This window comes from Haemaphysalis longicornis, unplaced genomic scaffold, assembly GCF_048455015.1.
Source record: "Haemaphysalis longicornis isolate Haplotype H1 unplaced genomic scaffold, Haemaphysalis longicornis Haplotype H1 scaffold_9, whole genome shotgun sequence".
NCBI classification, from domain to species: Eukaryota; Metazoa; Arthropoda; class Arachnida; order Ixodida; family Ixodidae; genus Haemaphysalis; species Haemaphysalis longicornis.
In genome coordinates this window covers 154,172,626-154,194,084 of record NW_027526460.1, presented here as the reverse complement: position 1 = coordinate 154,194,084, position 21,459 = coordinate 154,172,626, and the positions used below count along the sequence as shown (strand labels likewise).

General features: G+C 45.6%; 1 protein-coding gene across 1 annotated transcript; it reads left to right on the top strand.

Moving 5' to 3' along the window:
- The first annotated feature begins 62 nt into the window (after positions 1-62).
- LOC144152559 (uncharacterized) lies at positions 63-21,082 on the top strand. Its single transcript, XM_077683856.1, has 5 exons — positions 63-224; positions 12,582-12,742; positions 15,130-15,194; positions 17,107-17,190; positions 20,841-21,082. Exons 1-5 carry the CDS (start codon positions 129-131, stop codon positions 20,975-20,977), a joined length of 543 nt encoding a protein of 180 aa, XP_077539982.1. The 5' UTR covers positions 63-128; the 3' UTR covers positions 20,978-21,082.
- The last annotated feature ends 377 nt before the right edge of the window (positions 21,083-21,459 follow it).

Below are 21,459 nucleotides of genomic sequence, written 5' to 3'. Positions count from 1 at the left end.
AAGTGCGCAAACATGTGCTTTGCGCAGCTGGTTTCTATAAAAACAGCGGTTTCAGCAGGTGCTGTACCGAAGGTTGGGATAATTTTTATAGCGGGCTGTAAGCAGTGCAGTAGTTGCTCCACAGCATAATGGCATTTACTCAAAGAAACCTGCCCGTTTTGATGACCTACACCCTGCTTTTAGTAGCAGGGAGGATGAAATGTGACAATGTGGAAATTTTAAAGGTATGCCCTTTTCTGTTTCCATTGAAAATCGGCTTTATTTTTGAAACGTGCTTGCGGTATTTCTATGTGGCATTTCGCCTTTGGCAGGCAAACTTAGCTGTAAAAGTTTCGACTTCAGAGGCTAAAAGGTTTAACCAGGCGAAGTTATTCTTTGGACTTCCTTTCTCGGGATAGTTTTGAGGCGCACGGGAGGGCAGATATCTCTCTGCTCACATTGCACTCTCTGCATAAAACAGCGGCCATATACTCTCTCCTTTCTTGAACGACGCTAAGAGAAGCTATTCGAGAAGTTGCTATTACATTGGTAACCCGCCGTAGCCGCTCAGTGGCTAAGGCGTTCCGTGGCTGAGCACGAGGTCGCGGGTTCAATTCCCGGCCGCGGCGACCGCCTTTCTGGTGGAGGCGAATAGCAAAAGCGCCCTTGTGTACAATATTTCGGCGCACGTTAAAGATCCCCTGCTGGTCAAAATTATTCCGTAGCCCTCCACTACGGTGCGCCTCCCCGCCTTTATTGCGTGGGGCAAAACCCCACAATCAATGTTATTATATTGGTAACTTCATTTTGTCGTTTATTGCAGTGAATTCAACTACCTTGAAAACAAAGAAAGAAGTGGTGGCGTGCGGAAAAGTTTTATTTTTGACGGTAACAAATAGTGTAAGTTCAAACATGGCCTCCGAGATCCATCCGCGCGCGTTTTGCTCAGACGTGCCCATCACCGCGCGCCCTAGCAAAAAGTTAGCGCACTGGTTCCGTCAGACTCCACCATGCGGCAGGCGGCTCCTATGCACGTTAGGGAGCCTACATGCGGCGGCATGTAGACTCCCTAATGCATACATGCGTGCGTGAGGTGCAAGCGAGAGTACCCAGTCGAGGAGACGAGGTTTATTTCACTCGAGGAGGCGGAAGGGCAGGAGTTCATGTGTAGGATGTGTATGATGGAGTCGCGCTTCGACGGGCTGGAGGAGGAGAAGCAGCAGCTTACGGTACAGGTTGACGGGCTGTTGGAGAAGCTAAAAACCGGAAAGCAACAGGGAGAGGTGGTATAATGAAAGGTAGCGCCGGTAGAGAGCGCGCGTGTGAATAGGGGTGCCATTCCGGAAAGCAGTGGTGTACGCCACCGGACAAGCGCATTGAGTAGAGAGTTTTAGCAGTCCGTCCGTCCAGTTGGTTACGTTGTTACCGGGTTGACTAGGACCGGTCCGCGCCTGCGCGCGCGGAAGGGTGAGGAGGAAGGGCGAGGAGGCGCAGATATGGCAAAAGGCAGGCCCGCGGAATTAATCCCCCTGCCGCGAGGAATGCCCAAGTGCCCAGACGTATCCCGGTAAACCAGGTAACAACGCACACGACAGAACGGACGGTCTTCTAAAACTCTCTAGTGTGCCTGTATCCGAGGCGGGAAAAGGGGAGACCAGAGCCACCGCATGTGGGGCTGCTGGCGGACATGGCACAGCTGGTCGCGGTGAGGAGCCTAACGCTGTCGTGAAAGATGGGAATGGGTCGCGCCGGGCAAGAGATATGCAGAGACAGGGAGCGCGGAAGCCCCGGAGGCAAAAACACCTGCGTGGCTAGAGATCCAAGGGAGCGTGGAGACACTATTGTGGGCGATTCCAACATGTGCAGGACAGACCAAGTGATTACAAATAGAGAGTTGAGGCTAGCATGCTGCCCGAAATGACGGTTAACGTAGTGACAAGTGCGAAAGAACAGGTGTGGTAGACAATGAAACACAAGCGCCTAGAGGTGATTATGGGAGGAATAACGACATCTTTGTTTATTGTTTATTGTTTATTGGGTGGTGCCCACCAACAGCACTAGGCCTTCTTGGGTGGTGCACACAAAAAGGATAGGGCAACAAACAGATAAACAAACGGTAAAACATGGAGACTGGTTATGAAGTGCAGGGATCACAAAGTACATAGTACCACCGCACACGCGCGTGCTCGCAGGCACGCACACGCACTCACACACACGTAAGCACGCACGCATGCGCGCACGCACACACACACACACACACACACACACACACACTCAATTTATACATTTAAGGAATTAAGATTACAGTCAGGTGCATTAGCACGCGCTGAGACAGGGCTTGTGACAAGGTATACTACAAAGTACATTGGCATACACGCAAGTTCAGTACAATCCACCGTCGTAACTTACTGGGGAACATGGATACTGGTAATAAGTACATATAAAGCAAAATGTATATGTATGCACGGCACATACGCTCGTGAGTGCAAACAAAACATACATACACGCATGCCCACGCGGGTGCATGTGAAGGTGAACAAGTGCAGGCAAATGCGCACGTGCATGCATGCACACACACGTGCGGACACACATACATAGCTACACGGGAGTATGTGTACGGCAAACGGTGCAAGTGTAGAAAATGGGAAGGGAACGGAAAACACGAACACGAGATAACTTCTATACCACACTGAATGGGCAACAGCGGCTTCAAATGCATGCATTTTTCAGGGCGCGTTTAAAAGAGTTAACATTGCCGGAAAAGACGTCCAAAGATGCAGGAAAGTCATCATTGTACACACGTTGCACACGGCACACTGGAGACAGCATCTCTGAGGTGGTCACATCAAAGCAAAGGTGGGGGCGGAGAGCTCGAATTGGTGCCCTTAGCCGAACAGAGCTCACTAATTTCGGGCTGTCGAATCTGGAGTGGATACACTTGAACAAAAACACTAAATCGCGGTTTGTGCGTCTAGATTGCAGTTCTTCGAGCTTGAGCCGCTTGATGACATCCTTGTAAGCGTATTTCTCGTGTAGGGTGTAGCGGCGAGAGAAGATGCGCGTGAACCTTTTCTGAACCCTTTCCAAGCGCAAAGACGACGACGCACTCATGCAGTTCCAGACTGCCGATGCAAACTCCAGCTTTGGAAATACAAGGGCTTTGTACAGAGCAAGGAAACACGAACCTCCTGAGAAGTCCCTTGTTGCACGAGAGATAGCGCCCAAAGTCCGAAGAGATGAGCGTGTGAGGTAGTTTACATGCGGTGTGAATGGTAGTTTCGAATCCATCAGAACGCCCAAATCACGTGTTTCGCTTACTCTTCTTATCGTCAGAGAGTCGAGGTGGTATGGGAAGGTTAAAGGAGAGGTTTTTCGAGTGTATGTAATTGTAACGGTCTTCAATGGATTCAAATCTAAGTAGTTAGTTTTGCACCAGAGGGAGATTGCTTGTACGTCGCGTTGAAGCTGGGCGCAGTCCGCCTGTGATCCCACTGCGCGATAGAGTTTCATGTCGTCTGCAAACTGCAATAGAGATGAATGCTTTATAATTAACTGCACATCATTCACAAATAAGTTAAACAATAAAGGACCGAGAATAGAGCCCTGGGGAACCCCGGATGGTACAGTGAAGCTGCGAGACTTAGCACCAGCGTACTGAACAAAGTTTGTTCTCTGTTTGAGGTAGGTTGCAAACCACTCGCAGAAAGCAGGAGCCAAGCCATAAGAAGACAGTTTGCGAAGGAGCAAATCATGGTTTACGCGGTCGAAGGCCTTGCTGCAGTCGAAGTAAATGGCATCCATTTGTTGACGTGAAAGTATGTACTTGCTGGCGTCACTCAAAAAGCAGGCAAGGTTTGATTCGACGGACCGGGCAGGTATAAAACCGTGCTGATTACTATGAATGAGGGGCCGGATTTTGGACAAGAGATAACGGTGTACTACTTTTTCGAAAACTTTTGAGAAAGAACAAAGGAGAGATATTGGTCGGTAGTTCCCAGGCACCGACGCATTTCCGGACTTATGGAGAGGAAAAACAACGCCGGGTTTCTAATTTGTCGGAAAGTGCCGCTCTTCAAGCGAGAGACAAAAAATGTGGCAGAGCAACGGCGCGAAAATGGCAGAGCAGCCTTTTACAATGAAGCATGGGATGTTATCATGGCCTGAGGATTTGTTCAAAGGTAGGCTGCGGATAGCAGCCGTGACATCCTCAACGGTTATGTTGGGCGTGTGTATGACATCACCTATCTGCGCGAGCCGAAGCGGGAAGCCGCTGTCGCGTGACGAGGAGTACGCGGACAAGAAGTGTTTTGTGAATATTTCAACAATGCTGGCTGGGTCGGAAACGATGGTGTCGCCATCCTGCAGAGTAATCCGCTCAGGGGCCTTTCTTGTTTCAGGGAAGAGGACGAAGAAGTGCGAAGCACGTGGAGAAGGGGGTCATTGAGCTCAAGGCTATTTCGTAGGACGTCCTGATTGCGGTCTTTACGATGCCGGTGGTTGAGGGTAAAGGATGCGACGTAGCAAACCGTAAAATGTGGACTTGTTTTAAAGCAATGAATTTTGAGGTGGCTGACCTCGATCGGGAAGTACGCCGTGGCGTCCGGGACCAGGAGTTTGTTGGAGACGAAGTGTATTTCACTGAGCGTGTAGATAACATTTGGGTAGGAGACTAGATGCGCGGCCGGTACGTTTTTTAGGTGGGCCACGAGCATCCCGGAAAGTGGACTAAACAGCAGACACCATAAAGATGCTGTGGAGGCGAGCAATTGAGATCGAGATCTAAAGTATAGCGCAAAGGAATGTACCGAAGTTAGCACACAGGGCTCACAAAATATTTAAATGGGGCATGGGATAGCTATGCAGGCGATGCTTATCCGATGCTTATCCAAAACATCAGAAACGAACTAACAGAACAAAAAAAATGGCTCCAACCAACGCTGCGAAGGTGGTTGTAAAGCAAAGCTTTCAACGACACCCACAAGAATTCCCCATGCGAAGTCACTTAAATTCACACACGTGGCTCTACAAAAAGCGAAACCAGAGATTCTGCCAGCCGTTACCTTGAATTTGTGGGGCCGGCGTCCCTAATTCAGGAGCATCGGTCACGGCCGGGCTGAAGCGGTGGACAACGCCACCGCTGTAGCTTGGTCGTGCGTTCGCAGAAAACGCAGAAAACCGAGAAGATGGTATTTCGAAGGGTGAGACAGCGGAACCTAGCCATCCTGATGTGCTAGCTAGAGGCTACACCACCACGCGGCACAACCGCATAATTTTTTAACCTTCAGAAAGCGCAACACTGAACAAACGCGAGACAAAGAAAGAAAAGGGCGAGCGTTTACTCACAACGAAAGTTTAATCAGAAAAGACGAGAACATTTACTCTCCCACGCATGCGTCTCCTATAATCAGATGGGAACAACCCAAGAACCACAAAACAACCATAAAAACCCACAAGAACAAAACTGAACACCTACATCATCAACTGCCACAGGGTGTACAACTCAATGGCTACCAAGATACGCAATATCGTTCTCGTGTAAAGCAAAAGATCCCTGACTAACACAATCATTCCCTCTCTGGGTTATCACGAACGCTTCAGCTACTTCCCTCGTCAATTGCCGCACATGCCTGAATACAATCCTTGCATCAGAGAAAAGCGGCCTGCAACCACCCCGATGCCGGCATTTGCTGCAATGTTCCGCAAGATGTGACTACATAGCCCCTTTCAGGGACAGTTCAAGCTCTCTGAGGCGCACGTTAACGCATCTGCCCGTTTGACCGACGTATTCCTTACAGCAAGACAGTGGAAGCACAAAAAACACAGCCGACATTGCACTTGACATACCGCGTTTCATGGTTCACACTGCATTGATTCCTGCCAGCGCGATGGTCACCAGACGATCTTTTTTCCACCAAAGAACAAACCCATCGCAGTTGGCAGGGTTTGTTCTTTGTGGAAAAAATATACGGGCGAAGGATAAAGGCGCGCAGAGAACGTTTTGGAACCATGTAAAGCAACTAAGGAAAAAGACCGAAGAAGTACAACGTTATGTAATAAACGGTGAAGGCCATGTACTAAAAGGGGAAAAGGCGGTATTTCACATACGCCTAATGATACAAGAGAAGTTCAGAAGAACGGAGAGAGGGCTACAGCATTTAGAGAGTGGGGCAACTGAGGTGCGTACAGATACGGAGCTAAAGGTAGAGAATCTAAACTGGAAAAAAGCCGAAGAAAATGTTCCAGCTAATACGGCAACAGGGACGGTAGAAATTCCTACATGGCTGGTCAACCTACTGGGCCAAAAAAGCAAGGCACAACTGATTCGAGCAATCTAAAAAGTGATACAAACTAAGCAAGTACCACCCAATTGGCGTAAGAGCGGTATGAAGACGCTCTATAAAGATGAAGGCTACAGGGCTGATGTCACCTCGTACAGGCCTATTACAATTACCTCAGTGGCATACAGGCTGGCCATGCAAGCCATAAAAGCGGAACTATGAATACAAGGGGACGGCATACTGGAAAACTGCAAAATGGATTAAGACGAGACAAGCACTTAGAGGAGAATTTATTTGCCCTAGCCCAAGGCATAGAAGTGTCAATGGCTCACAACGACAATTATGGATAGCATTTCTCCATATAAATGAAACCTACGGCAACGTAGAGAACTTCTAGGGAGCATACTTGATCGGGAGGGGTTGGGCCAGGACATTATACAGCTGTTTAAGGGAATTTACAATGAGAGCAAGGTGCAAATTACCTGGGAGGACCAAAAGTGCACAGAACCGGTAGTCACAAGTAGAGGCTTAAAGCAGGATTTTCCTCCGTCGCCATTGATTTTCATGCTGTACATGGCCTGACTAGAAAGACAGCTTGAATGCAGTAAAATCGGTTTCAATATGTGCTATAGCCACAGGGATCCCTGGACTGATATATGCAGATGGCATAGTACTACTAGCAGATAGCGAACAGTGTCTGCAACAGTTCACAGATATATGCGGGGAAGAAGCCAGTGAACTATGGTTACGGTTTAGCACAGCAAAGTTTAGAGTTCTGGTTTTTAATGACGACGCCCGCAACAAATCGTTATTCGTTCAACAAGCAGCCATACCGTGGTTAACGAAATACAAATATCAGTGCATAAGGATTAACGAAAGTCATCCGCATCTAAGAACTCATGAGGAGCAAGGAACGCCTCTATATATGAAGCCCCGAGCACTATGGGGATATAACAAATATGAAGTAGTCAGAGGAATCTGGAAGGGTGTAATAATACCGGAACTCACCTTTTTAAACGCAGTAGTAACTGTAAAATTGGAGATTCTATCAGCGCATGAAGTAAATCAGAGGGCGATAGGCCGATTGGCATTAGGAGCACAGAGTAAAACAACAAATGACGAAGCGCCGGTAGACATGGGATCGGCCTCCTCTAAATCGAGGGAAGCACAGAGCAAAATATGTTTTGAAGAACAACTTAGAAATATTGATGACCAGAGATCGGCGGACAGAGCTTTACGTCAGACGAAATATCTCCATTTGGACAATTGTAGCGGTTAATGATGCTAACTCCGCCAAGTAAGCAATTCCTTGAAAATTTAGAGCGTTATGTGCTGTTTTGGCCGAGGTAAAACTCGCAAAATAACGCTACGCATTAAAGCTTAGCATTCTGAGTTTTCTGAGCTGTGTACGCTTGCTCTGGAAGCAACCCAGAACGGTATGCTGCGATTTTCACGGCGATTTTAAGAGTTGCGATAGTAACGAAATCACGTATATGCGTCTTATAGAGCTCGTCCGCAAAAGGAGGACAGAAATAACAGCGCTAGAATTAAACAAAGAGAGTAAAACAGGTATATTAGTTTCTTTTTATTTGTTCCGGTAACATGACCGCGTTTTCGCCCCGCTACAAAGGGTATACCACTATCATCATCATCGTCGCCGTCGTCGCCGTCGAGGTCGTTGTGTAGCCCACGCAACATTTTCGGTCCGCTCAGCTTCGAAATTCCGGGGCGGGGTCTTTGGCACGCGGAATACCTGATTGGTTCGGAGAGGCGATGTAAGTGGGCAATGACGTCTTGGCAGAGGGTGAGACTTATGGGTTGCCGCTCGTCGCAATAGGAAAGTGCATAGACTTGCTGTGTCTGTTCCCTCTCTTCTGAGATCCGCAGTAAGTGCGGGGAGAACCTGGCTCAACCGCAATTTCTGCTGTTTCTCCTACCTTGTACCACTAGTGCGAGTTGCGGCAATGTTTTTTTTTTTGTGAAGACATATTTGCCCCAAAAACAAATCTTTCAGTCCAATTTACACACCGGCCTGACAAAAGGCCGAACAACTATTTATGCCTTTATTATGCTTTTCAGTACCGCTTGTGTAAATGGAATCTGGATAATACTAGAGTACCATAATATGGCCCTGTATCTGCATTGGAAGGCTGCAAATGCAAATGCTCCAAAAACTAAGTGATATAGTTATCCAGTCTCATCATACGAATTCCATGGAAGTTGTCTGCAGATTTTTAATCACCAAGTCTTTCATAATAACACATAAAATGGCGTCAATAAATGATCCATGCAGCAGGTCTTACTACTAGTGATGGTTTCTCTGTAATAAGTAACTGTTTTTTTTTCGGAGCAAACCTGTTGACGTATACTCATTCTGGAATAGCTTGGCATTACTTCGTATTTTTTTGTTTACACTCACAAAATAAAAAAAATGCGCACTTTACAGATTCATAACGTATGGAGTTTATGCGGGATTGAGCTACACGTGGACTGCTCTTAGGAACGGTGGCATTTGCTGAAGTAGTTGATGCTCCTACCATTTAGAAAAACATTTTTAGCACTACATTGCTTAATCTCTCCCGTTGCAACTGAGCCCTAAGCCATCAAGGTTAAATGAATGCAAAACAGAGAAAGTTAAGAATTTCATTTGGTATTGCAGCCGTCAGCACTGTGAACATGAAGGGTGTCTTGAGAATCATTTGATATAGATTAATTTACCAATACCAATTAATTTTAAATTACCGTTTAAATTAATATTTAAATTAATTTAAATTACCAATAATTTACCAAGGTTCAGCGATGGCGTAGAGGTAGAACATCCGTTTCGCGTGCAGAAGGACCGTGGTTCGAATCCCGGTGCCGGACAATTCCCACCGGATTAAAAAAAATCCGTGTATTGATGGAATTGCACAAAAGGGCTTGGGGTGCGGCGTGACCCCGGCAACCATTGCCGGTAATGCACTCCCTCAACAGAGCAGGATTGGCCACTCTGGTGTAGTAACGGCCACAACCTCCCATGAATACGCCAATTAACCCTCGGCCCTCAGTCCCCAGCAGCTGCGAAGCAACTGACCACTGCGGCGGTCAGACCTGTGACGCAGCAGAGGGTGCTAAGAATCCCTGGATCCGGACAGGCCGCCAATGGAATCTGAACCTGGCAACGTTTAACGCGCAAAAATATCAAGCGAAGCGAGACTAGAGGTGTTGTTCGAGGAATTAGAGGGCAATAAATGGGATGTAATAGGGCTTACCGAGGTTAGGAGGGCATTTACGGTGCTGAAAAATGGACACGTCCTATGTTACCGGGGTCTTGAGGACAGAAGAGAACTGGGAGTGGGATTTCTAGTCAATAGAAGCATAGCTGGCAACATCAAAGAGAACTATAGCATTAACAAAAGGGCAGCATGTCTTGTAATAAGGCTCAATAAGAGGTACAAGCTAAAGGTGGTGCAGGGCTACGCGCCCGCATCCAGCCACGACGACCAAGTAGTGGAACGCTTCCATGAAGATGTGGAATCGGCAATGGTTGAAGTAAAAACACAGTATACCGTAGTTATGGGGTACTTCAATGCTAAAGTAGGCAAGAATCAGGCCGGAGACAAGGCAGTTGGGAACTATGGTCTGGGCTGTACAACAGCAGGGGGGACCTACTAGTTGAGTTTGCAGAACGGAATAACCTACGCATAATGAATACTTTCTTCTGTAAACGGGAGAGTCGGAAGTGGACCTGGAGGAGCCCGAATGGGGAGCATAAAAATGAAATAGACTTCATATTATGCGATAACCCTGGCGTCGTGCAGGATGTGGAAGTGCTCGGAAGGGTAAGGTGTAGTGGCCACCGCATGGTAAGATCTCAAATGAGGCTAGACTTGAGGAGGGACCACAGCAAGCTAGTACGAAAGAAGCCGATAAATGAGCTAACAGTAAAACGTAAAGCAGAACAATTCAGGATCGCGCTGCAGAACCGATATTCAGCTCTTACAGATGAAGCCGAGCTTACTACAGAGGAAGACTACGACAACCTTACACTCATTATCACGGAGTGTGCAGTAGAAGTCGGGGGCACTATGGCTAGGCAGGATGCTGGTAAACTTCCACAGGACACGAAAAATCTAATTAGGAAACGGCAGACCATGACAATCTCTACCGCAGCTGACAGAATAGAACAAGCGGAGCTTTCGAAGTTAATCAATAAGCGTAAGACAGCTGACATACGGAAGTATAATATGGAGAGGATCGAATACACTGCAAAGAACGGAGGTACTCTGAAAGCAGTGAAGAGGCGTCTTGGCGCGGGGAAAATCAGATGTATGCACTTGAAGATAAGCAAGGCAATGTCATCACAAATAGGAATAAAATAGTCATAGTGGCTGAGGAGTTCTATAGGGACCTGTACAGTAGCCGGGACATCCAGGATAATGCAGAGCGAGACAGTAGTTCATTAGAGAAAGACATCCTACCAGTAACGAACGAAGAAGTAAGGAAGGCTTTGAAAGAAATGAAAGGGGGCAAAGCACCTGGTGAGGATCAGATAACAGCAGACCTCTTGAAGGATGACGGAGGAATTGTGCTTGAAAAACTGGCAGACCTGTATACGCAATGCCTAATGACCGCAAGTCCACTGGAATCTTGGAAGAACGCGAACATCATCCTAATCCATAAGAAAGGTGACATGAAGCACTTGAAAAATTACAGGCCGATCACCTTACTGTCAGTCGTCTACAAGGTACTTACCAAGGTAATCGCTAACCGAATTTCTGCAACCTTAGATTTCAGTCAACCGAAAGAACAAGCAGGGTTCCGTAAAGGTTATTCAACAATGGACCATATTCACACGATCAATGAGGTGATAGAGAAGTGCGCTGAGTATACTGAACCCCTATATATATCCTTCATAGATTATGAGAAAGCATTTGACTCGGTCGAAACCCTAGCAGTCATTCAGGCATTAAGGAACCAGGGGGCAGATGAGCATTATGTAAGAATACCAGAGGATATCTACAATGGGTCCACAGCTACCATCATCCTTCATAAGGAGAGCAGTAAAATACCTATAAGGAAGGGTGTCAGACAAGGAGACACAATCTCTCCAATGTTATTCACAGCATGTTTACAAGAAGTATTCAGAACGTTGGACTGGGAACAGGTGAGAGTAAGGGTTAATGGAGAATACCTCAGTAACCTCAGATTTGCTGATGACGTTGCCTTGCTAAGTAACTCGGGGGACGAATTGCAAAGCATACTTTCTGCACTGGACGAACAGAGTTAAACCGTGGGCCTGAAAATTAATATGCAGAAAACTAAAGTACTGATCAATAACCTCGGGACAGCGCAGCGGTCTGAGATAGGTGGCGAGGCAGTGGAAGTGGTAAGCGAATATATCTACTTAGGCCAAGTTGTGACCCCAGATTCCAACCATGAGGCAGAGATAATTAGAAGGATGAAAATGGGGTGGGGTGCATACGGCTGACATTCTCAGGTAATGAATAGCAGCTTACCATTGTCGTTGAAGAAGAAAGTTTATGACAGCTGCATCTTACCGGTACTCACCTACGGGGCTGAAACCTGGAGGCTCACTAAGAGGGTTCAACTCAAATTGAGAACGACTCAGCGTGCAATGGAGCGGAAAATGATAAGTGCAACATTAAGGGACAAGAAGAGAGTGGAGTGGGTCAGGGAACAAACACGTGTTAAGGACATATTAGTAGAGATTAAGAAAAAGAAATGGACGTGGGCAGGGCATGTAATGCGAAGGCAAGATAACCGCTGGTCATTAAGGGTAACAGAGTGGATCCTAGAGAAGGCAAGCGTTGCAGCGGGCGGCTGCAAGTTAGAAGGGCAGATGAGATCAAGAAGTTTGCGGGGATAAATTGGTCACAGTTGGCACAGGACCGAGGTAACTGGAGAATAAGGGGAGAGGCCTTTGCCCTGCAGTGGGCGTAGATAGGCTGATGATGATGATGATGATTAATTTACCAATAAAGTTGGCTATGACAAGTACAGAGGGTTTGGCATCCACATCGCTAGTTACACCCCCACCCAAAATTGCGGCAGGAAAAAATACACTTTGAAAATAGCCAGGCAACCAATATTATTGATGCCCATTTACTCCGGTCACCACATGCTCGTTTACATAATGAAACGAGGCTTAGGGCGTTTTATGGCACCTGTGCATGAATGAGAACCGAATACTTAATGATTGTGAAACAGCGTGCTTTTAGCTTGTCGGGATTTCTTGAGAGGTCGTGTTAAAATCTGAGTTCAACAAATATTCGTTTTGGAAATATGAAAGTTCGTTTTATTGCCTAAATTTCTGTTTTGCAGACCATAGAAAAGTTCCCCAACGTTACTGCAGTGTACTCAATAACTGATACGTATAACGGCGCCAGCCTGAAGTGCGTGAAAGCAGAATTGACCCAATTCGACTCACAGGAAGGAAGCGCTACATACACCTGGTACATGAAAAGTGACGGCGGGGACGAAATGTACGTACATACGGGCACGAAAGCGCCTAGGACTTTCACATGGCGGTCGAAGCAAGTGGTTTGTGCTTGTAGATATCTTGAAACTTCATTAAACAAAGCAGTTGGCAAGTTGGTGCAATATGATCGAAAACCAGATGGCGAGTTGGACAACGACACAAGGAAGAACGACGGAACAAGCGCTTACTAGCATTTAATATTTATTTGTAGCATCGTCTCGAATTTATACAGGTATTACAAGTGGGAGCATGAGGATTGGAAGGAACTATGCAGAAAGAAACAAACAGACGATAGGCATTACAGAGGCTATCATTTTTTTGTTTCTTTCTGCATAGTTTAGTTCACTTCTCATTCTTCCAGTGATAATACCGGTCTAAATACGAAACGATGTTTCAAATAAATATTAATAGTGAGTAAGCGCTTGTCCGGTCGTTCTTGTGTCGTCTATGTCACGCTTTTTCTCGATCCTATCTTGAAACCATTGCTTAAAATGGGGTGCATTGTATGCATCATGTGGGTGTGCAATCTCCAACAATTGCCCCAACTTTAGTTTGTTCAACAAGTTGCATTATCAGCATTGGAAAACGTTCGTCTCTGCTTACATCACAGAACACGTTATAGTGTTAAAACGGGGAACAGTTCCATCAGATGTGCACTCTTACATTGCTGACTGGTTAGCCCCCTGTTTTGCTCCATTAACCCAGCAGAGCTGCTCGCATTCAGGAGGTTTGACGGGACCAGGAGGACCAAAAATAGTTATCCTTTATAGAAATGGCTGGTCGTTCCGGATACTAATGATATTATTTTAGATACAAGCTCCATGCATAGAATTACTGAACGTACTTTGGTGCATTATAAAAAACGCGACTGCATCTCATCTCTCTCCCCCGAACTCGACGACCGGCGTGGTAAGCCCGCCTTGCGAGAGCTTTAAAAGGCCGCAACACAGCTTTTCTCGTTCCGGTGCGGGCGAGAGGTGCGTGTGACTCTTATCGCCCTAGTGGTGACATTTGAGGCCTCCGGAGTTAAACTGGTAACTGTCGCTACTTCACCAGCGTTTCGTTGCCTGCACTCCTATTGTTCCTTTTTTTGCCCGGCCCGCGCCATTTCACAGCGCGTAAAAACAGTGGCTGTAGTCGTGGAACCTGGATAAAGAGCGTGCGCTTGGCGCGATGGCACGCGAATGTTGCGCGCCGCACTTTGACTTGACGTCTTCCCACCAATGTGCGGAGGCAGTTTCCTCGCAGCCCCTCTCTCTCTCGGGCGCGCACTATGTTTACCTGCAGATGTGTTGACGGATCGGCACAGGAACTAATTTCGACAAGTCCGATCTATTGCGCAAGGAATGATAATCTAGCTATTAAGTCACACAGATACTGACCAGCCAGTTTCTCCCTGGACACTGATAAATCGCCGCAATGTGTGTAAATGGCGTCGTCTGACCAACCGGACACCCAAGAAGCATAAGAGTGTAATTTTTGTTCTTCCTGTAGTTACGCTTCAATCGGCGCTTGTACGTTTACCGGCAATTACACACGGATAAATCTATTCTAGTTTCCTATTATTACGTCTCTGGTGTTATGATCCAGCGTTAAATGTGAATGTTTATCAATGTTTCCCAGCTGTTCTGCCTAAAGGGCTTTTGGCGTTGCTGTACAGGTACGCCAGCTATCAAAAGTGTGTTTTGGAAATACATATTCTTGAATTTCGCATTGTTGGCCCAGTTTAAACTAAGCACCACAACCACGAATAAGCCGGGTACATGCTCACTTACGAACTGTCGTGAGGTTCACCGAGCCAAGCCGTAAAAATCTAGAAATGCTTTCCCTTCGTGTTGCATAACATGGGTGGATGGATATGGGTGGACATGGGGGGAGTGTTTAGTCGGAGGGCCTAAACGCTTCCATGGTTTTATTACCAATTATATGCTCCTTTTCCCAACTGAAAAAAATAACAAGAACATCAGCGGAATAAAAACGTCCTAGATGATTTACCAATATGGACAGGCACATACGGGACGATTATTAATTTTTCGTAATAAACAACCACACAAAAAAGTGAAGGCACCATTGTGGCCGTATTTTTCCTTTGCTAGAGTTGAAGTGAGAACTCTTATGGCCATCAGCGCATGAACCCTAAGCAGAAATACTGATCGTTATAGCAACGCAGGATCTTCATTTTGATTCTAGTGCTGGGTACAGAAGCAGACGCACTTTGAATATTTGAAGAAGTGGAGGATGGCGTAGGCCTTAGTGACTCTACCATAACCAATACTGCCATCACGTATCACTCTGACCAGCTTACTGTACGAAATATGCCCTCAAGCTCGCCATTACATACGCAAGTGTACAGCCTGCCCAATTTCAAAACACCTAAACCCGTTGTTGCAGGACTATTACTCACCATACATTGCCTGGAAGCCCCCGTTACGAAGCCAACGTTGTGAGCAGTCCTGGTAAGTGAAACAGTTTTACATAAAAATATAAAAATAATCCTTTACATTTCTTTACTTGTTTACCGCACTTTACACGAGGACAAAGTGTTTTACGTGGTCGCTGTGATTTTTGACAAGGCGTTTTTTTTTCGCCTAATTTAATAGCGTTCAGCTTTTTTGCTTTGTTGATGACATCGAGGTATAGCCAGAGATGTGTCGTCAAAAAATCCAGAACATCCAAGCAGGCGTCAACTCAGTTTCCAGCTGAAACTTCGATTGACCGCACAATTATCACCAGTTGATCTAGCCTGCGGGAGGACTTTCATTGAACTTTATTAAATCAGTCAGTGCCGCGATAGTAGCGGGGAGTGGCTAACCCCGTTCTTCTATAGGTGATTTCTGTTCTTTAGCACGCTTCCCACCGCGAATTTTTTATCCGGGTGCCGCAAGCGTGTCATTATGGAACTCACCTTTAGTGGTCTACGTCCACGTGCACAAAACAAGCACCAGAGACGGCCAGGTTCCAGGAGGACCAACCTACTAAATAACGTGCGGCCAGCCCGGTAGAACCATTTTTGGCTACAACAGAAACACCGAACAGCAATAGGTATATTTCTTGCCCTCATGATTTCCTGTTTGATAGATCGATGTCCACTTTCTTAGTGTTCTAGCGAGAATACTTTCCTGGTGCAACGTATTCTGGTCGTGCTGCCTGGTTGTGCTTCCTGGGGTGCTGCAGGAATCCCAGCCTGTTGTTATGTGCTGTTATAAATGGGCATAGAACCACGCAATCCGAGAAACGAACGCTGTTTGACGCGTTGAAGTCTATTTTCCCCTCATGTAGTGCAAGCTCAGGACGTGAGCATAATAGACGACGGGAAACGGTGCACCGTCTGGCAGATAGCAAAGTCAAAGAACGGATCGCAGTGACCAATAAGTACATGGTCTCACGTTTCGTTGGAGTACGTGTCTAGCCGCCCAGACGAGTAGATAGACGGGGACGAAGCGTGTAGTCCGCTTAATCCTCAAGCACGGTCATGCTTAACGGCAGCACCCAACAGCAAGAACGGAGCGCCAGCAGTCGGCGCACCAGTGCCACGATGACGGTGCCAGATGTGCTCTCGAGCCTTGGCGGAGAGTAGCGACGGTCTTGATCAAGGTGGCCCGTGAACCAGGCGTCCCACGGGGTCGTTTCCAAGTAACCGTGCCTTATTGCACTGATTGGCGTCGATCCGTTGTCCTTTCAGCTTCCGCGATCACGCCCGCAAGTTCCTCCTCATTGTCACCGTCGCTGAAGCTCCGCTGTCTCAATTGCTCAAGCAATCGCTCGCATGGCTGTTCACCACATGGGCTTTAAAGCACGCAACCTCTTCTGCTTTCCAAACATGGTTGTCTGTACGGGAACTCGCAAAGATATCCCTCGAGCTGAAAAGTGTCATTCGGAAATATTTTCCAGACTTAAGTGGTAATATAAATCCATAACTACCTGAACCAAAGACAAGGGTGGACTTCCTTATACCTTGGCAAGGCGATTTGGCAAGACATTAACTGAGGCCTACATGAGTAAATAGAGCCTGCATCCCGGGAAGTAGTTATTAGTCGCGTTAAAAAGTACGCCCCTTCCCATTAATGTTGTCCTTGTTTCGCAATTTGAACGGGGGTAATATCGAGTTATAGTAAAAGAACCAACAGGCACACCAAGGGGAAATGCCGATGGTAATGAATGAAGCGAATGCTTGGGTGAGCAAATACTTTTTCACGATCGCTACCTTATATATCCTGCTTAAGTCTTCTTGTATTGTTAAAAACAATATTTTTCCTCGCTCGATGAAACTTCTCGCCCAATGTGGGCGTCAAATCTGGAACATCAGCTTATTTTCTTGGTGCTGCATTTCAAGTTTTATAAAACTATGCTGCATTTTATGCTTTCCAGATCCGGACGCAGTGTGGATAGGAGTTTTTCCCTTCTCGGACGACAAGACCTGCTACATCCTCAAAGGTCAAGATATAGAAGACCGTAAGTTCTAGATGCACACAATTAGTGTTTTCTGCCTCTTTCAATAAGAGATATTTCACTCACTTCAAATACTGAGCGAACCAATACACGGCGTTATCAGGCTAAAAACTTGGAGATGTTTCCAATACCCTGTGAATTGGCTGGGCTGCCTTTGTTGCTTCAATTCAGAAAAAAATCACTCAGGTGACCACACTTCTGAATAGTATAACGTACGAAAGCTTTTCGTCATAATTGTCTTCGAGCTTTGATTTCCGCTGCGTAGCACTCATTAGTTAAATTTTGCCACCAATGCTGCAGTTTGGAATGTAAATAGCATTGTTGTATATCTTTTTGTTCAAATTCCGTACGTTCGTGTTATTGTGTTCGGCTTTGGTGTTTCTTGAGACAAAACAGTGTAAAGGGCCCGCTAAACAACGTTGGAAATTGTTTGTCAAAACCGCTTTGTCGAGGCGCAAAGGGTGCTTGCTAAAACGAGGTTAGAGTATTAAGTTACTGATGAGAAAAAATCGTTTCAGCACTTCCGCCATTTAAAACCACTGGAATAATTGCTACGTCTGGGTATCGCAAATTATTAGTCTCTAGTTTATCGAACTTGGAGGCGGTAAAAAGTACAGAAGAGTTCACCCATCGGTTGTTCAGGGGACGCGAAGCATTCATTGTCTCGATTGGATAACCTTTTTTACGCTGTGGGAAATATTACTCCCGTTTCAAATGCCCATTATTGATCTATTAACTGGCTGAGGTCAGCGTTTAGAGCTATTTTCTTATAAAATCAGTGTTTCAGAAACAAAGGTCATTGCTGTTTAGTTGCATTAGAAATTAACGTGACTAGATACGAATCTTTACCCTGCTTAGGCACTGATGGATTTTCTTGGCCATTACACGTGTACTTAAAGGCACGGCTGTTAAGAACTAAACGACGCATAATTCGTTACGCATACGCGATCCTTGCATGAGAAGGAAGTTTTTCAATCAATGAGATGAACAAATATAATTGTACCTCGAGTTGTATCATTAATTATAATACTGTGCGGTGCTGTTCTTTTTTGTTGGGCTCCCTTACACCATTGCTCTTCCCGAAGCTGAGAGCATTTAATCAAGAGTAAATAGTTCGAAACGTATCAGCACAATGAAATTTTATTCAGTGCGCACTATAGGAGGCGGCCCCCGGATGCCGATCTTTGCTGGCCTGTAATAGCTGCCAGTGCTTTGCCTCAAATGCTCTGAATTTTTTTAGTGCATAGGTGTCCGAATGGGTGTACGAAAGTGTAGTAGCCTTGAAAGATGAATGTACCGCTAAATCTACTAAAAAATGCACGTTTGTTAGCGACGGCGGCACGTTTGAGAATCCAACACCGTTTCATGAGATTTGTCTAGCTTTTAAGAGCGAAACAAATGAAATCATGCCAGAGCAGCTTGGACTTTTGCTGAATAACGCTTCGCAGATCCAACAGTGACGCTTTAAGCAATGCCATGGGAAACGCACATCTTAGGAAGGCATATTTAAGGAAATCAAGCTACATCCTCTGTGGGCTTCACTGGATGAATCTCGATTCTTCTGGTGGATAAAGGGGCTGAAGTACGTAGATAATCCAACAGTCGATAACTTTGATGGCTGCAAACTATTTGACACCGTACCAGACTCTTTTCCAGGAATACCCAAAATATGAATCCCGGAATCGTTAAGAAAACAACTCTGTCTAATTATTTATATGCGATTTGTCGAGCGCATTAGCCAAGCGGATGTTCAATGCAAGCCAGTTAGCGATATGGATGACGTTTTGGGAGGCTTCGGAAAGAAAGATGCTGAAACGCCATAAATTGCTTCTAGGAAAACTCTAGGAACACCCTTCACTCCCTTTCAATTCTGAAAATATGTTCTTGTCAGAAACATGGTTAGCTATGTGCATATAGCGATGGCCCAATATTTTCGAAGGTTGAGGCTTCGACTGCAGGATTGGTACACATTGTAACAAATAATTTATTTATATGAAATGCATCAGAAGAATGTCCTGATATTACACCGCCCAGATATCAAGAGAAAACACCGATAATGGCAGAAGGCTACCCTGCTCCGCGGTGGCAGTCCGCTGCCTTTCGCGGAGCCCTGCTCTAACCTTCCTACTGTTCTGCTGTTTCCCTTTCCTGGAATGCGATCTCTGACTTGCGCTTTTAATTTTTTATACCTCACGATTTTCTCAACCCTGCAAAAGCGGTTCCTTGAAACATAGTGATCTAAGGCTGTCGCGGCAAAAGAAACAGTTTGTTAAGGGGTTGAATGTGCCTTTGCGAAAATGTAACACTTGGCATGGCATCCCCCTAACAAAAACGCAAGAGCAACGAAAGAATAAAGCGGCTCAATCTGGCCAAAGACAGCTTAGACCAGGCGTCTTTTGAAGATACTAAGGCTCTTACGGAAACAAATGCGCCGCACACCAAAACACCGCCCGCTTGAGCTCAGATTGATAAACACATTGTGTGCTTTGTGTACTTCATTGTTTTGTCGAAATGGTAAGGCTGGAAATCTGCGAAGGCTTAAAGTGGGCTCCAAAGCTTTTTATTGCAAGCGCATAGATTTATTAGAAATTGTGATACATCACTCTTTATAATATATATAAACAACAGTGACAGAGGATCGGTCTTTTGCCATGAAGACTCCCCTGTTTTGAATTCACTCGGCTTATCGGATAACCGGCTACTTCACGGCTCTTGTGAAGCCGATATTTCCGTACGTCCGCGCATCTTCGTATGCGGACTATTGTTTGTTTTAACTCGAAGACTATATTTTGTGTATTCCCAATATCCTTAGTCAATATTTTTCCATAAAAAGTGTTGCGCCAGCTTTAATTTCTGGCTGCGGTAACACATCGCGAAGGCGGAAACTTCTAGTCCAGAAGCTGTATATCAGTTTTGGTTTGGTGGATGTGAACGTGACAGTACAAAACGGCGTATCGGCCAAGTTTCTTCGGCCTATTATTAGGCACTGAGCGCTATCTCAATAAAATTGAGAAAGCCTAACAGCGAAGGTCGCTTCTTTGACGTTCTAGTTCGATTGAGGGCTAAGTAGCCGTATTTATAGCCGGGTTCTTGCCGCGTAGCGAAGGAACGCAAAATAATAAAGTTTTAATATTCTAAAATCAGTGGTTTGACCATTTCAATTGAAGGTAAATAGCCAAAACAAATGGTAGCCGAATTATTCCGGATACGCCCTGTGACATTAAACAAGAAGGACACGTTTAATATGTTATAGTAGTGAAAATACCCAACCCAAAGCCACGCCCAATGAAAGAATCCAAATGACGCAAAGTCATGGCTTTGCTTGAGAAGGAGAGAAGAACAGGGCTTAAATATTTTGCTGAATAACTGCTTCAAAATGTGTGCACAAGGGTATAGAAAACGCCATTCACCTGTTTTAAACACAATCGTGGCTTATTAATTTGTTTTCCCAACAGTGTAACCCTCATGCATTTATATCATTCAGTAACTACACCTATTCTTCAATTTGTAATTAATCATGAGGCGTCCCACCTGCGGTGTTCTTCAATATCGGACCCCTGCCTCTATGCTAACGTTATGTTATTTACTCTATTTGTCTAATATAGCGAAACTGAAACTGAAATTGAAATATGTTATGCGTCTTTCTTTTTCAGTGTGTATGCTTTGGGTGAGCACTGACTCTGTCGACAACATCTCGAATCAATGTATTCAAGAAAATGACAAGATATGCGGGCACGGTGTTTTGCTTTACGACAAAGAAACCTGTGATGGAAACTCCGGCTACCCATAAAAGATGGGCGCGCACCTCAACACCAGCAAGGAAATGTTTCCTACTCGCTGCGTTTTTGGCGGAAATGTATCGCGCACTGGACACTAAACGAGCTTTGCAAACGAATTATTGTGGGGTCCAAATCAAATCAAATAAAAAAAACTCAGCTACTCGTGAGGTGCAGTTTGACGGTTTGCGAATAATATTTTGCTGAACTTCTGTTTTGTAATTCCTGGCTTTTAACACTCTCTCGTATTCATGTCCCACTCACGCTGAATACAAAACGTTTCTTTCAGCACTTTTTTGTATTTTTAAATGCACTGGGTACAAGCCTGCGTAAAATTCTTAAAAGATATATTCCTCTGGAGCTTGTGCTTCAAACAGTTGCAGTCAGTCGTTCTCCAGGAAATTGTATCTAATTGACAGATTGCGTGCTCGCTTATGACAGCAGGTGTATTCTGCTGTTTTCATCGCCTTGTATGACAAAATTTTTGAGGCTCGGT

Coding starts and splice junctions, on each gene's coding strand:
- LOC144152559 (XM_077683856.1), top strand. CDS start 129: ATGGCATTTACTCAAAGAAACCTGCCCGTTTTGATGACCTACACCCTG. Junction 225..12,581: donor ACAATGTGGAAATTTTAAAG/GTATGCCCTTTT, acceptor TCTGTTTTGCAG/ACCATAGAAAAGTTCCCCAA. Junction 12,743..15,129: donor AGTGACGGCGGGGACGAAAT/GTACGTACATAC, acceptor CCGTTGTTGCAG/GACTATTACTCACCATACAT.